Source organism: Aotus nancymaae, unplaced genomic scaffold (assembly GCF_030222135.1).
Source record: "Aotus nancymaae isolate 86718 unplaced genomic scaffold, 86718_ANA_hifiasm-v0.15.2.pri h1tg000011l, whole genome shotgun sequence".
Taxonomy (NCBI): Eukaryota; Metazoa; Chordata; class Mammalia; order Primates; family Aotidae; genus Aotus; species Aotus nancymaae.
In genome coordinates, this window is record NW_026988422.1 from 10,540,883 (window position 1) to 10,553,266 (window position 12,384).

General features: G+C 39.1%; 1 protein-coding gene across 2 annotated transcripts in view; it reads right to left on the bottom strand.

Annotated features, from left to right (window-relative positions):
- The window catches only part of MORC1 (MORC family CW-type zinc finger 1), a 242,683-nt gene that overhangs the window by 40,044 nt on the left and 190,255 nt on the right, over nt 1-12,384 (bottom strand). The window contains exons 24-27 of one of the 2 annotated variants that reach the window (XM_064374589.1): nt 11,378-11,443; nt 8,822-8,995; nt 8,572-8,634; nt 4,144-4,248 (exon numbers count right to left, since the gene is read on the bottom strand). In XM_064374589.1, the coding sequence (XP_064230659.1) occupies nt 4,144-4,248; nt 8,572-8,634; nt 8,822-8,995; nt 11,378-11,443 (408 nt within the window). The remainder of the gene's footprint in view (nt 1-4,143; nt 4,249-8,571; nt 8,635-8,821; nt 8,996-11,377; nt 11,444-12,384) is intronic. The other variant, XM_064374590.1, reaches the window with a different exon arrangement.

The window sequence follows — 12,384 nt, forward strand, 5'->3', positions numbered from 1 at the left end:
TGGGGCTCAAGGTGCCCACTTCCTGGCAGTGTGATCTTTAGCAAGTTTAATTTTCCCCATCTGTAAAATAGGGGTGAAAGAGTACTTGCCTCTCAGGTTATGAAGAGGTGAGAAGAGACATGAAACATGGGAAGAACAGTACCTGAATTTCATCATGGCCACACAGAAAGTGAAAAGACTGACTACTGGAATATGACGGCTGTGCGCATGTGCGCACACACACTAAAATTTCTGGATAATTCAGCTTTATAGCGTCAGAAATAAAAAAAATATGGACCACCCTAGTTACCCTAAAATGGTGGAGAGCTGTAGCTGTGCTAACAAGATTATGAAAAATAAAAAGTTTGCTGAAGTGCCGAATCCCATAGCAAATGTCTCCAAAGGTCCAACTGAGAGGCTATCTAGAGCATTTTGAAGAGGATTAAGATTTTTTAAAGAAAAACTCTTCATTATTTCCCTGACAGTTTTTTAGTCTCCAGAAAATGCCTGAAACTTTAACCAAATCCCAGTTGGAAACTTCTGTAGCTCCAAATGATGTGTAAGGTCTTGCCAAGAACACGCTCATTTCATGGACTTTGAAAATGCATGGCCCGCACTGGCTACAAGACCAACCATAAATTAATATCAAAAAGAAAACATGCTGTGGAAGCAATATCGACAAAGTATATGAGCTGAAGCAACTGGAGACGGGACAAATGAAGCCCCACACCACATGACTGACTTGGAGCATGTCAAATGGGAGGCATGGTGCAGAACAAGGTGCCAGACATTAAAAACAAATCCGAAAATAAAGATTACTCCACTGGGAAAAGAGGAAACGAGAAGAATGTGGTCTTAAAAAATTGCTTCAGTAAGACTGGGCACAGTGGCTCATGCCTGTAATCCCACCACTTTGGAAGGCCAAGGTGGATGGATCACTTGAGGCCAGGAGTTTGGGTCAGTCTGGCCAACATGGCAAAACCCCATCTCTATTAAAAGTACAAAAATTAGCTGGGTGTGGTGGCGCATGTAATTCCAGCTACTCGGGAGGCTGAGGCAAGAGAATTGCTTGCTGTGAGCTGAGACTGTGCCACTGCACTCCAGTCTGGGGGAAATAGGGAGACTCTGTCTTGAAAAAATTTAAAACGTAAAATAAAAAAAATTTCTTCAATAGACCACAGGCCTTAGAGTAAAAGCAGTAAGAAGAACATTCCATCAAGAATTGAGGGGCTCAGTGGGGTAGGGAGGGAAGAAGTTAGGAAAACAAATAAAACATAACAGTAGGCCACAACAGTGAGGTAATTTTGGAGAATGATATATGGCTGACATAATCAGCAATGGTTGGGTTAAATATGAATCTGGAAAGTAACCAATACTTTTTTTCATTTCACTTGAAATTGCATGACTATTAGTACAAGAACCAGAGTGAGATGTTGCCTGAAACATGAAACAGAGAAAACTAGAGTGCCTTAATATGAAAAAAAAAAAAAAAAAAATCCTTTCAAAAGGCAGGCTGATAGATATTTATTAACATAGCAAAACAAATCTGCTAATCAGAATGGAGTTATTCTCTAGAAAGCATGAAAAAAATACAGTTATAGGAGCACAGTCAGGCACGGGCAAAGGTTCCCTGAGTCAGTACCCTTTTAGTATTATGGTTGCATTGGTACCATCATTTCTGTCATGTCTCTTTGGGAGGTGGACACAGCAGGCTGTCTTAGCTGGACGCCTTTTACATATTCAGGCACCTACCTCACTAGCAACTGTCAGATTATAATTGGCCAGCCCATGCAGATTGGCATAAAGGGACAGAATGCATAGCTTAGGTCGATATGTGCCTTCCAGTTGAACTGGATCTATATTTATCTTTTAAATGACTAAACTGACATCATGCTATAATACAATAGTTTCATGAATTTGGATAAGTTGGATGTGAAGTCATCCCTGTGAGATGAAGTTTCTTTGGTGTGCTGAACATACCATATTTCTTAGTCTCTTATGCCTAAAAATAAGACCCTGGGTCCCACATTCAGTAAATTTACCAAAATAATAAATGCCACCTTTGTGGGTCAGGTCCTTTGCGGTAGCTAATTACTCTTCCTTAAGTGACAACCTCCTGTACCACCATTAGCACTGAGTGCCTTCCTTCTTGAAATTTAATAGACACAGGGGCACATACACTCACACGTGCACACAGACACATGCTATAATTAGAAGATAACTAGAAAGGAGCATGGGGAATGGGATGATCTTTTTATAATTTCTAGGTTTAAGAAAATATAGACAGACAGCATTGAGGAGCAATTATTTCCTACTTGAATTATTGCAACTACAGCCAAACAGAAATTAATGTGCATCTCTGGATGATACATATTTATCCAAGTTAATTAGACACCATGAGTATGGAAACAGACATCCTGCTAGGATCACAGGGACACAACTAAATCATACCACCTACCTACACACAAGAAATATAAAAACTTGAGAACTATTACCTAAAAAGATAATATTTTAAATAAAAATATCATATCTAACTCACAAAAAGGCACTTGCCAAAAGCTCTGTGCAAAGCTGAGAGAGGTGACAAAGTAAGGGCTACATGAAAAACTCACAGAGACTTTGAAAATTCTGCAAAGCAAGTGGTGAACAGTAATATTCACAGGTACAACTATATTACATTTTGCTTTGAAGAGGTCAAAAGAGGGGGCATTATTTACAACACCAGTTGCAGTTTTGTCTTTCTTTCCAGCCTCTGATTAAATTTTGACCCTTTTCCTTTTGAAAATACTTCAGTATTTACTTTTTTCATTTAGTTGTTCTTTATTGTTAATAGCGAGGCTGTTTCTGTTCCCATTCGCAAATCACTTCTATACCTTTTCAACATCACTTCAAATTGCTTTTTAAAATGATTATAATTTATGGATGAAATGACGTGATATCTGGGAGTAATGGGGGGAGGGAAGGGATATGGGTGAAACAAGGCTGGCCATGAGTTGATAACCACTGGGAAACAGGCACACAGGGGTTGGTTGCGCTATGTTCAAAATTTTCCAAAATGAAAAACTTTTTAAATAAAACTTTCATTATAGTTTTATCATGTACCTTGTGACAATAATTTTCTAGTGAAGGACATTATCATAGTTAAGCTAAAGTCAGAAGAAAGTCTATGTTTCTCTTTGGCACAAGTGCAATTTAAACCTAATCCACAATTCTTTATAGCATTTTGAAGTACCTTACCCTAAAGACATGTACAATGAGGCCAGGTCCTTTTCTAAATACTCTCACTTATCATGTCAAAAATAGAACCATGTAGGCTACTGTAGTTACTCTTATTTAGGTTAAAGTTTAGCTATAAGCTTCTTGGCAATCAAGGTAAAAAGGAAACTATAATGAGTAATAACATTTATATTCAGATAAAAGAAAATATCGAATAGGTTTTTTTCCCTGACATTAAATTCTAATGTATAAATTATTTTTAGTGTGTTTTTATTATAACACAAAGAACACTATATAACATAATGAACACCATGGCTTCACAGATGAAGCATTTCTCAAATAGTCAGTCCTTGAATCAATTCTTCCTAAACACCAAGGGCTTTTTATGCTTGGTTCAGTGAAGGCAAAGCAACTCGACTCTACAGGAGCCCAGATACGTACTCTTTGATATCAACTATCAAGTTAGAAATAGGAACACATTATTTAAAGGAGAAAATGGGGAGCATTCCCATAATTCTTGAATAGACTTTTCTCTGACTAATTTAAGTCAATTCAGAATTACACCTTCTGGTGAGAGTCCAATTTACAAATTATAGTAAGGTTCATATTCCTTGGATTTGGGAATGAGTTTTCACAATGACCTTCAAGTCATATATGTAACTTTTGTATATTTTTGTATATTTACATATATATTAAGGCTTTCTTAATCTGAGAACTAAAATAGAAAGGGGCCATAGACTAGGGGTGGATGTGTGTAAGTTCCAGATGTATCTCTACTAATTTATGCAGCCTTGAGTAAGTAACTTAAACTCTTCTGAGGCTTATTTCTACATCTAAAAATTAGGTTATCCAACTAAACGTTTCCATTACTTTAAGGCACCAACAGGTCCCTCTAATCTCTGTGAATTGAAAATCTCAAGGTGTCATTTAGTGTGTAGTTTATCTCACCAGGATTATATCTGGGTCACTCTTGCTGTTCTCATCTTCAGTCAATACCTTACATTCCTCTACAAGGTTCAGACTCTGCTTCCTTTTCATTTTCCAAGAAGTGGCCTATAACAAGGAATTAACAAAAAAAATACAACGATTAGTGGCACTCAGTGGTATACATTAAACTACCTTCACTCTTTATTTCATTCTGCCCCTACTTACTGCAGACTTTTGTAGGATATATAGGGAAAATTCAATTTCTGATCTTTGCATATGATAAGCATATGGTAAGATTTACTCAGAGTATATCTGCCATCCTAATTTCATGCTGCTTAGGTTAATTTTTTTTTTTTAGATGGAGTTTCATTCTTGTTGCCCAAGCTGGAGTGTAATGGTGTGATCTCGGCTCACTGCAACCTCCACCTTGCGGTTTCAAACGATTCTACTGTCTCAGTCTCCTGAGCAGCTGGGATTACAGACCCCCGCCACCACACCTGGGAAATTAGCTTATCTTTCTAAGAGCTGATATGCAATCTGTTTCCATTTCTTCATGTTCCACTTACCAGTCAATTTCATTACTTTTAATGGCAAAAAGAGCAATTACTTTTGCACCAAACTATAATCTGGTTTCTACCCTTTCTACTCCAACAACAACAAAAAATCCTGAGATCATTCCTTTTACCTCTAAATCCTTAAGTCAACAGACAATTCTTCGGCCATTGGCCAGTTGAGTTGATCCCTCAACGGAATTTAGCCTTCATGACAGCCTCTCTTCAAATCACCCTTTTCCCCCTTTTGGTTTCAAGGAAATAACAAATTCCTGGTTTCTTCTCTTAGCGCTCTGGCAATTCCTTCACAATCATCTGTGCACATCTGTACTCTGGTAGGTAGCCACAAAATGCTAAAATTCCTCAAGTTTCTGTTGAGTCCTTCTTTTCTTCTTACCCATTCAACCTCACTCATCCTTAGGTATGCAAATACCTCAAAAGATTGTCTCCTACTTAAACCTCACCTCCGAAATCCAGACTCATATAACATGTGACTTTTCACTTGGCACATCCTCTTGGCAGTCTCAAACGATGTAAGCTGAACTCATGCTCATGCTCTTCTCCAAGAGCCCAGTCACCTTCTATAATCCCCTGTTTCAATGAATGGAATTGCCATTCAACCTGGTGAAAGAGCTCAAAATTGTGTAGTCATTCTTGCTGTTTTCCTCTACATGATCCTCTATATCTAATAAAGCCTACCCCCGCCCCCCTAGAAAAGGGCAGGGTTACCTCCTAATCACCATCATCCTAGCCCACACCACTGTGATCTCCATCAGAGCACGGACAAGTCTCCTAACTGCTCTGCCCACATCCACTCTTGTTAAGCATTATTTCAGTTCCAGAGGATGAGTCTCAAAACTTCTGCTCATTGTGTCTTGGTTATTGGAGTTGCCAAAGAAAACACAATGCAGGCAAGCACTAGATGGAACAATGCTTTACTCACGTAGAGAAGAGACAAAGCAAGATCCGCTTCAGCAGCGTTTATCAGGCCCCCATGCCCAGCAGGCTCCCCATCAGCCAATGCTGGGCAGTTGGCTACACACACCCCTCTCATGCTACAGGAGAAAGACGCCATGCTCCCTCCCCAAGGAAGATGGATATAGCAGTGGGGTTGACCAAGGTTTCATGTGACACACACATTTAAGCAGATAAAAGAGCATACATTGGGCTTGCAACAGAGAAAGATATCTCCACACAAGGGAATAAACCCAGCATAGGCCATGTGTGTCCCAAGGAAGTGTCCCAGGCTCAAGGTCCATTCTTTTTTTTTTTTTTTTTTTTTTTTTTTTTTTGAGACGGAGTCTCGCTCTTGTTACCCAGGCTGGAGTGCAATGGCGCGATCTCGGCTCACCGCAACCTCCGCCTCCTGGGTTCAGGCGATTCTCCTGCCTCAGCCTCCTGAGTAGCTGGGATTACAGGCACACGCCACCGTGCCCAGCTAATTTTTTTGTATTAGTAGAGACGGGGTTTCACAATGTTGACCAGGATGGTCTCGATCTCTCGACCTCGTGATCCACCCGCCTCGGCCTCCCAAAGTGCTGGGATTACAGGCTTGAGCCAAGGGTCCATTCTTATGTAGCCAAGTGGAGGCCAAAAGGCTATACCCCTGAGACTGTCTTTCCCAACAACTCAGCTCTCTACCAATCTTTCTTTATACTCAGCCAAAGCCATCTTTACTAAAGAAAAATCTGATCATGTCACTTCCCTACTTAAAACTCTTCAATGGTTTCCCATTGCTTATAGGATAAATGCAAAACCCCTTATGGGTGGCTTATAGGACCTGCCCTACTCCTTCACACTACAGTCCCTTTCCATCTCTTTTCCCTGCCATAGATTACTTGTCTTTTAAAAGTTCTTCGTATTCACCACGTTCCCTCTTTAGCAAATGCTGTTTCCATTGCTGAGAAGTGTGTTTCCTCCCCTTTTACTAACTTAATTACATTTTAATCCTAAAAGGCTAGTTACCATCTGTTCTGGGAAGATGTTTCTGTCCTACCAGAGTCAAAAACCCTTATCTTAAACACTCATGCTACTGTCTCATAAAAACTGCCATAGTAGCAGTTGACATCTGTCTCTGTAATTACTGGGTGTCTCTCTTTATCACTAGACTGTAAGTTTGATGGTGGCAGAAACCATATGTGGTTTTGTTCCCACAATCCCTTGTGACGGGCGTACAGAACGGCACATAGTAAAATTATACGTATACAGACACATATATGTATATATCGGTATATGTATATATATGTGTATATATAGCTACATGAAGTGTGTGTATATTGTTTCATATAGCTTTACATTTTATATGTGTATGCACACACACTCACACATACTCACACATGCTATACTAAGTGAGTCCCTGTATTTAATGTCTAAAATGTTTTGTTCTAACACTTGGATACACTCTCCACTTCTCAATGGACTGTATGTTTTTAGAGCATGCAACATATCTATACAATAAACTGACAAATCCTAAATCTTGAAATTGCACAGCTAATGAGTTTTTCTGGAATTCAGAGTGAAAAGAGATGTGTAAAGTGATAACATGCAGGAGTTCCAACACAGCAAGGATCGAATATCTGCTGAATATATAAAACATTCAAGTATAATACATAATTCAAATCAACAAAAAACCGAAATTCTGTAGGTTGTAAACAGATTCAGCTTGGTTCATATAGAAAAGATTTGGGGCAAAAATTTCAAAATTATAGGGAAATGGATTTGAAATTCTTTAAGAGGATGAACTGCCAAAAATAGCATTAAGAAAAGGCTGCCTTAGGAGGTTAAGGATTTTCACTAAAGAATTTCAGAGAGTCTGAATACCATTTGCCAAAGATATTATAAAGGAATGCATGAGACATTTCTATAATGTAACTACTGTTCAAAATAATTCCTTAGAACCATGCCTAAAATGTCTTGCCTCCCACTATAACTAATGCAGTGTCTGGTTTTTTTTTTTTTTTTTTTTTTTTGCAACAGAGTCTCACTCCGTTGCCCAGGATGGAGTGCAATGGCGCAATCTCGGCTCACTGCAACCTCCCCTCCCCAGGTTCACATGATTCTCCTGCCTCAGCCTCTCAAGTAGCTGGGATTACAGGTGCCTACCACCACGTCCAGCTAATTTTTTTTTTTTTTTGATTTTTCATAGAGATGGAGTTTCACCATATTGGTCAGGCTGGTCTCGAACTCCTGACCTCAGGTGATCCACCTGCCTCGGCCTCCCAAAGTGCTGGGATTACAGGCGTGAGCCACCACACCCGGCCAATGCAGTGTCTTACACTGGGCTGAAATCAGTAGATACTCGCTAATTAAATAAGTTTATGGCTTTCAGAGCCTATAGCAGTTCATTTGAATATTTTCTATGGTGGATAATCTCTACTCTTTAAGGTTGAATTTAATTTGTGGAAATAGTAAAACGGCATTAGAAGTCAAATGTGATAAACAAGGTAGATAAACTAGGCAGTAAATTTTGGCTTAAAAAGATATGAAATGAAAGTTATTGAGATGACGTCTATAACCATTCAGCACTGAACCTAGCACAGGGTAAATGCCCAGTCAACTGTAGGCATTAATATTGTTCTAAACTGAATCTGAGGGAAAATTCTCAAAAAAGAATTAAATACTGGCAGCTTTGTAAGAATAAATGTGTTGTGATTCTTTTGAAAGAAATAAACTGATTTGGATAAAGGAAAATTCTAGAGTGGTGCATTTGTTAACATCACTCGCAACACTTAGTAATACATTAACATTACATCCCATTTTTTCAGAACCTTGATTCCAGGGTCACAATATGCATGATTTAGCTAAGCATTTTCCTATAAAGCATTGAATGCAAAACTTAAAGTATTTATCTTATATGAATATTTCTCCCTTAAATACGAATTTTAAATCCTTTTCCCACCTGGGCATTCTTCTGGGGCCCTTCAGTCAATTGAGCTCTCCAGACACTGGTGATATTAGCAATCTGAATTTTGTTCCAAAACAGAGAATACAGAAGAAAACTATTAATTGGGACCTTGCCCAGGAATCACACATTGCAATGTATATTTCATAATTAAATTGTCTTAAAATGTGAAAATGAAGCAAACCTTGACTGAATGCTATTTCCAAAAAGAGTGAATTGTTTTTTGAACAAGAAACAATAATAATACCTGGGATCTCTCAGCTAGTTTAACGTTTTCTGGCAGAGCTACTGGAAGTCTCTGCTGTTGAGAGTTCATTTTCTCCTCCATGGACTTTTTCATAATTTTAGTTTCTGAAATATACTCTACATCAGAGTCTGTCTCTTCTCTGTTTATTTTCTGGCCTCTATGGCTCACTGAAAGCTGAAAGAATGAAAGAGATTCATGCTTCAAGTCATCGCCCAAAAGCCTGATTTTCTGGGTTTTGTTATTTTCCTTAAATAACAAAAAAACATGTTTTTATTTTTGATAGACACCTTATTTATAATTCATTACCACTTCTCTCATAACCTCATTATATTAGGTATTTCTTATTACTAATAAAAAGTTTAAAAATCAAAAGCTTAGAAACAACTTTAGCAAATGTATAATGCCACAATGGCTCATTCAGAATTTGATTCATAAATAGCCGCAGAGTTGTGCTGAGTCAAGAAATCTGATTTCAAGGATAAAAAAGTCCTGCAGTGAGAACATCCTGTGCATTCTGACTTCCTCTCAGTAGAGGTTCACTTGCCTTTGGCTCTCACTGCAAACAAGGCTGGCCTTCATCTCTACCCACATCCACAACCTGCTTCCTGCCCCTTGCTAGCTGCTACTGCAGCCAGTGAAAGATGTATTTGCTAAGAGATCTAGAATACATGTGCCTGCTTGTATAAGAGCCTACTCTCTTTTGTAAGAAACCAAAAATAGGGCGGGCACAGTGGCTCAAGCCTGTAATCCCAGCACTTTGGGAGGCCAAGACGGGCGGATCATGAGGTCGAGAGATGGAGACCATCCTGGCCAACATGGTGAAACCCTGTTTCTTACTAAAAATACATAAATTAGCTAGGCGTGGTGGCTCATGCCTATAGTCCCAGCTACTGAGGAGGCTGAGGCAAGAAAATCGCTGGAACCCGGGAGGCAGAGGTTGCAGTGAGCCAAGATCATGCCACTGCACTCCGTCTAAAAACAAAACAAAACAAAAATCAAAATTAACTATTAGAAGGAGAGGAGTTGAGGGCAGAGCACTGAGTGACACTCTAGTTTTCCTAAGCATATCATTATTCTCCATAGCCTTGGAGAACACTAGTCAAGCAACCCTCTCCGCAACAGTGCTGAGGGCTCAATGAAACTCTTTAGCTCTCATTTTCTTTCACATAAACCACCATCATTTTTAAAGTTATGATATAGTGGAGTATACTAGTTTGTTCATGGCTAAGTCGAATCTCAAGGCATGAGACAATGTTATTATTACAGAGGACTTACAATGACATGTTACAATCTGTTTCCCATGGCAAGTTACTTGTAGGTGATTTTTACTGCTCTCCACTCCAGAAGAATCCCTTTCTTCATCTTGCTCTCAGACTCTGCTGATAATTTATTATAAAATGGGTAGATCCTAAGCCTGGTTCTGCAATTCAAGTATGTGGTGATCTTAGATAAATTACTATAAAAGGAGGGAGTTGGATTATAAGACTATACCAGGTCCAATTTATTACTGGGTTCATTGGTCTCTGATTCCCTTTTTTTTTTTTTTTTTTTTGAGACGGAGTTTCGCTCTTGTTACCCAGGCTGGAGTGCAATGGTGCGATCTCGGCTCACCACAACCTCCGCCTCCTGGGTTCAAGCAATTCTCCTGCCTCAGCCTCCTGAGTAGCTGGGATTACAGGCACGCGCCACCATGCCCAGCTAATTTTTGTATTTTTAGTAGAGATGGGGTTTCACCATGTTGACCAGGATGGTCTCGATCTCTTGACCTTGTGATCCACCCGCCTCGGCCTCCCAAAGTGCTGGGATTACAGGCTTGAGCCACCACGCCCGGCCTCTGATTCCTTGATACAGTAGCAAAAGGTGAAAATTAAAACACACACACACACTAAAAAGACAGTATGGAAACAACTGTTCCAATATTTAAAATGAATAGTAAAGAAATGCCAAAGATAAGAAATACATTATGTATGTCTATCAGAAATCTATTTATTTAAAGGTTGACTGAGTTTATAAATCCCATCAACTGCCTGTAAAGAAATGTGAATAATTAAAATTACAGAGTTCCATATTTTTGTGTGTGACTGATATAACTGAGAAGCTCTAACTAAAGGTTCAAAAATGTTCCTCTCTCAATTTTAAATTCTATATAAGAACAGACGTTTGAGGAATATAATGTAATATGACATTTAGCAAATACAAGAAATGATATAGGAACTATATATACAACATATTTCTAGGCAAATACACATTGGTAGACAAAAAAATACATATGTATATATCCCTAGAAAGTACTGGAAAGAAATACATTATTTTAAAAGGCTATTGTGTGCAGGCAGTAAGATAATGGGTGATTTAAATCTTGTTTATATTTTGTTTTCTCATTTATCGCTAATAAACATGTATCACTCTAACAAGAATAAAATGGCAGTTAAAATCTATTAGTGCCTCACTGTGTGAACCTCATAAACCATGATGACATTTTGGCCCTTGATAAGGCTTATCCTTCACAGGGTTAAAACATGACACAAATTGCTTAATCCTCCATTAATTACTCACCTTAGTTGCTGAAGTTAGGCAGGTGGAAGTCAACTCAGCGATTTTGTCCACTGGTATAAATTGAGGCTTTATGGGAAAACAAACCATTAAGGCAAATGTAAGTAAAAATAACCTTCGATTGGCATAGGGTAATAACTCAGCATTCTTTATTTCTTACAGAAGGGTCAAGATAGCAAACCCTCATGAATAATTGTTCAGGAGTGCATTTAAGTTTAGATATACTGCAATAATGTTCTGATTAGTAGTGACTAGACAGTGCAAGAAAAATCCAATGGTTCGTTGAAGCATTATGGATCAAATGTCTTATCAACAAGGCACCGCTCTGTTGAACTGGGTCTCGTTTTCAGCCTCCACAGCCCTTGTCTCTCTTCTATCAAGTCCCTCTGTTCCCCACCTGCAGGGTCCAGGATCTGGAAGGAATCCTGACCTTAGGCAGCAGCACTGTCTAGTTCAGTGCTCGGGGCCTCACCTTCAATGGACTCTTGAGGGTAAACTGGCCCTGACTGTGTCCCTAATGCACTCAATGTCCAATCACATTTACTATTCCTCAGGCTTGTTTTCATGTTTCCATACTTTGGCCTGAAATGACTTTTCCAACCTTGTCCATTTGTCGAATGCCACTCGTCCTTCAAGTCTCAGTATAAATATTATCTATCCTGAAGGTCTCCTCCATTTCCCCAGGGGAGAATTAATTGCTTTATCTTCTATGCCCTCATGGGCATTGTTTCTCTTTACATGTTTATAGAGGTAATACAGTCACATGTGACAACACTTTTTTTTGAGGCGGAGTCTCACTCTGTCACCCAGGCTGGAGTGCAGTGGTGCAATCTCGGCTCACTGCAACCTCGACCTCACAGGTTCAAGCGATTCTCATGCCTCAACCTCCTGAGTAGCTGGGATTACAGGTGCCAGCAACCACGCCCAGCTACTTTTTTGTATTTCTAATAGAAACAGGGTTTCACCATGTTAGCCAGGATGATCTCTATCTCCTGACTTTGTGATCTGCC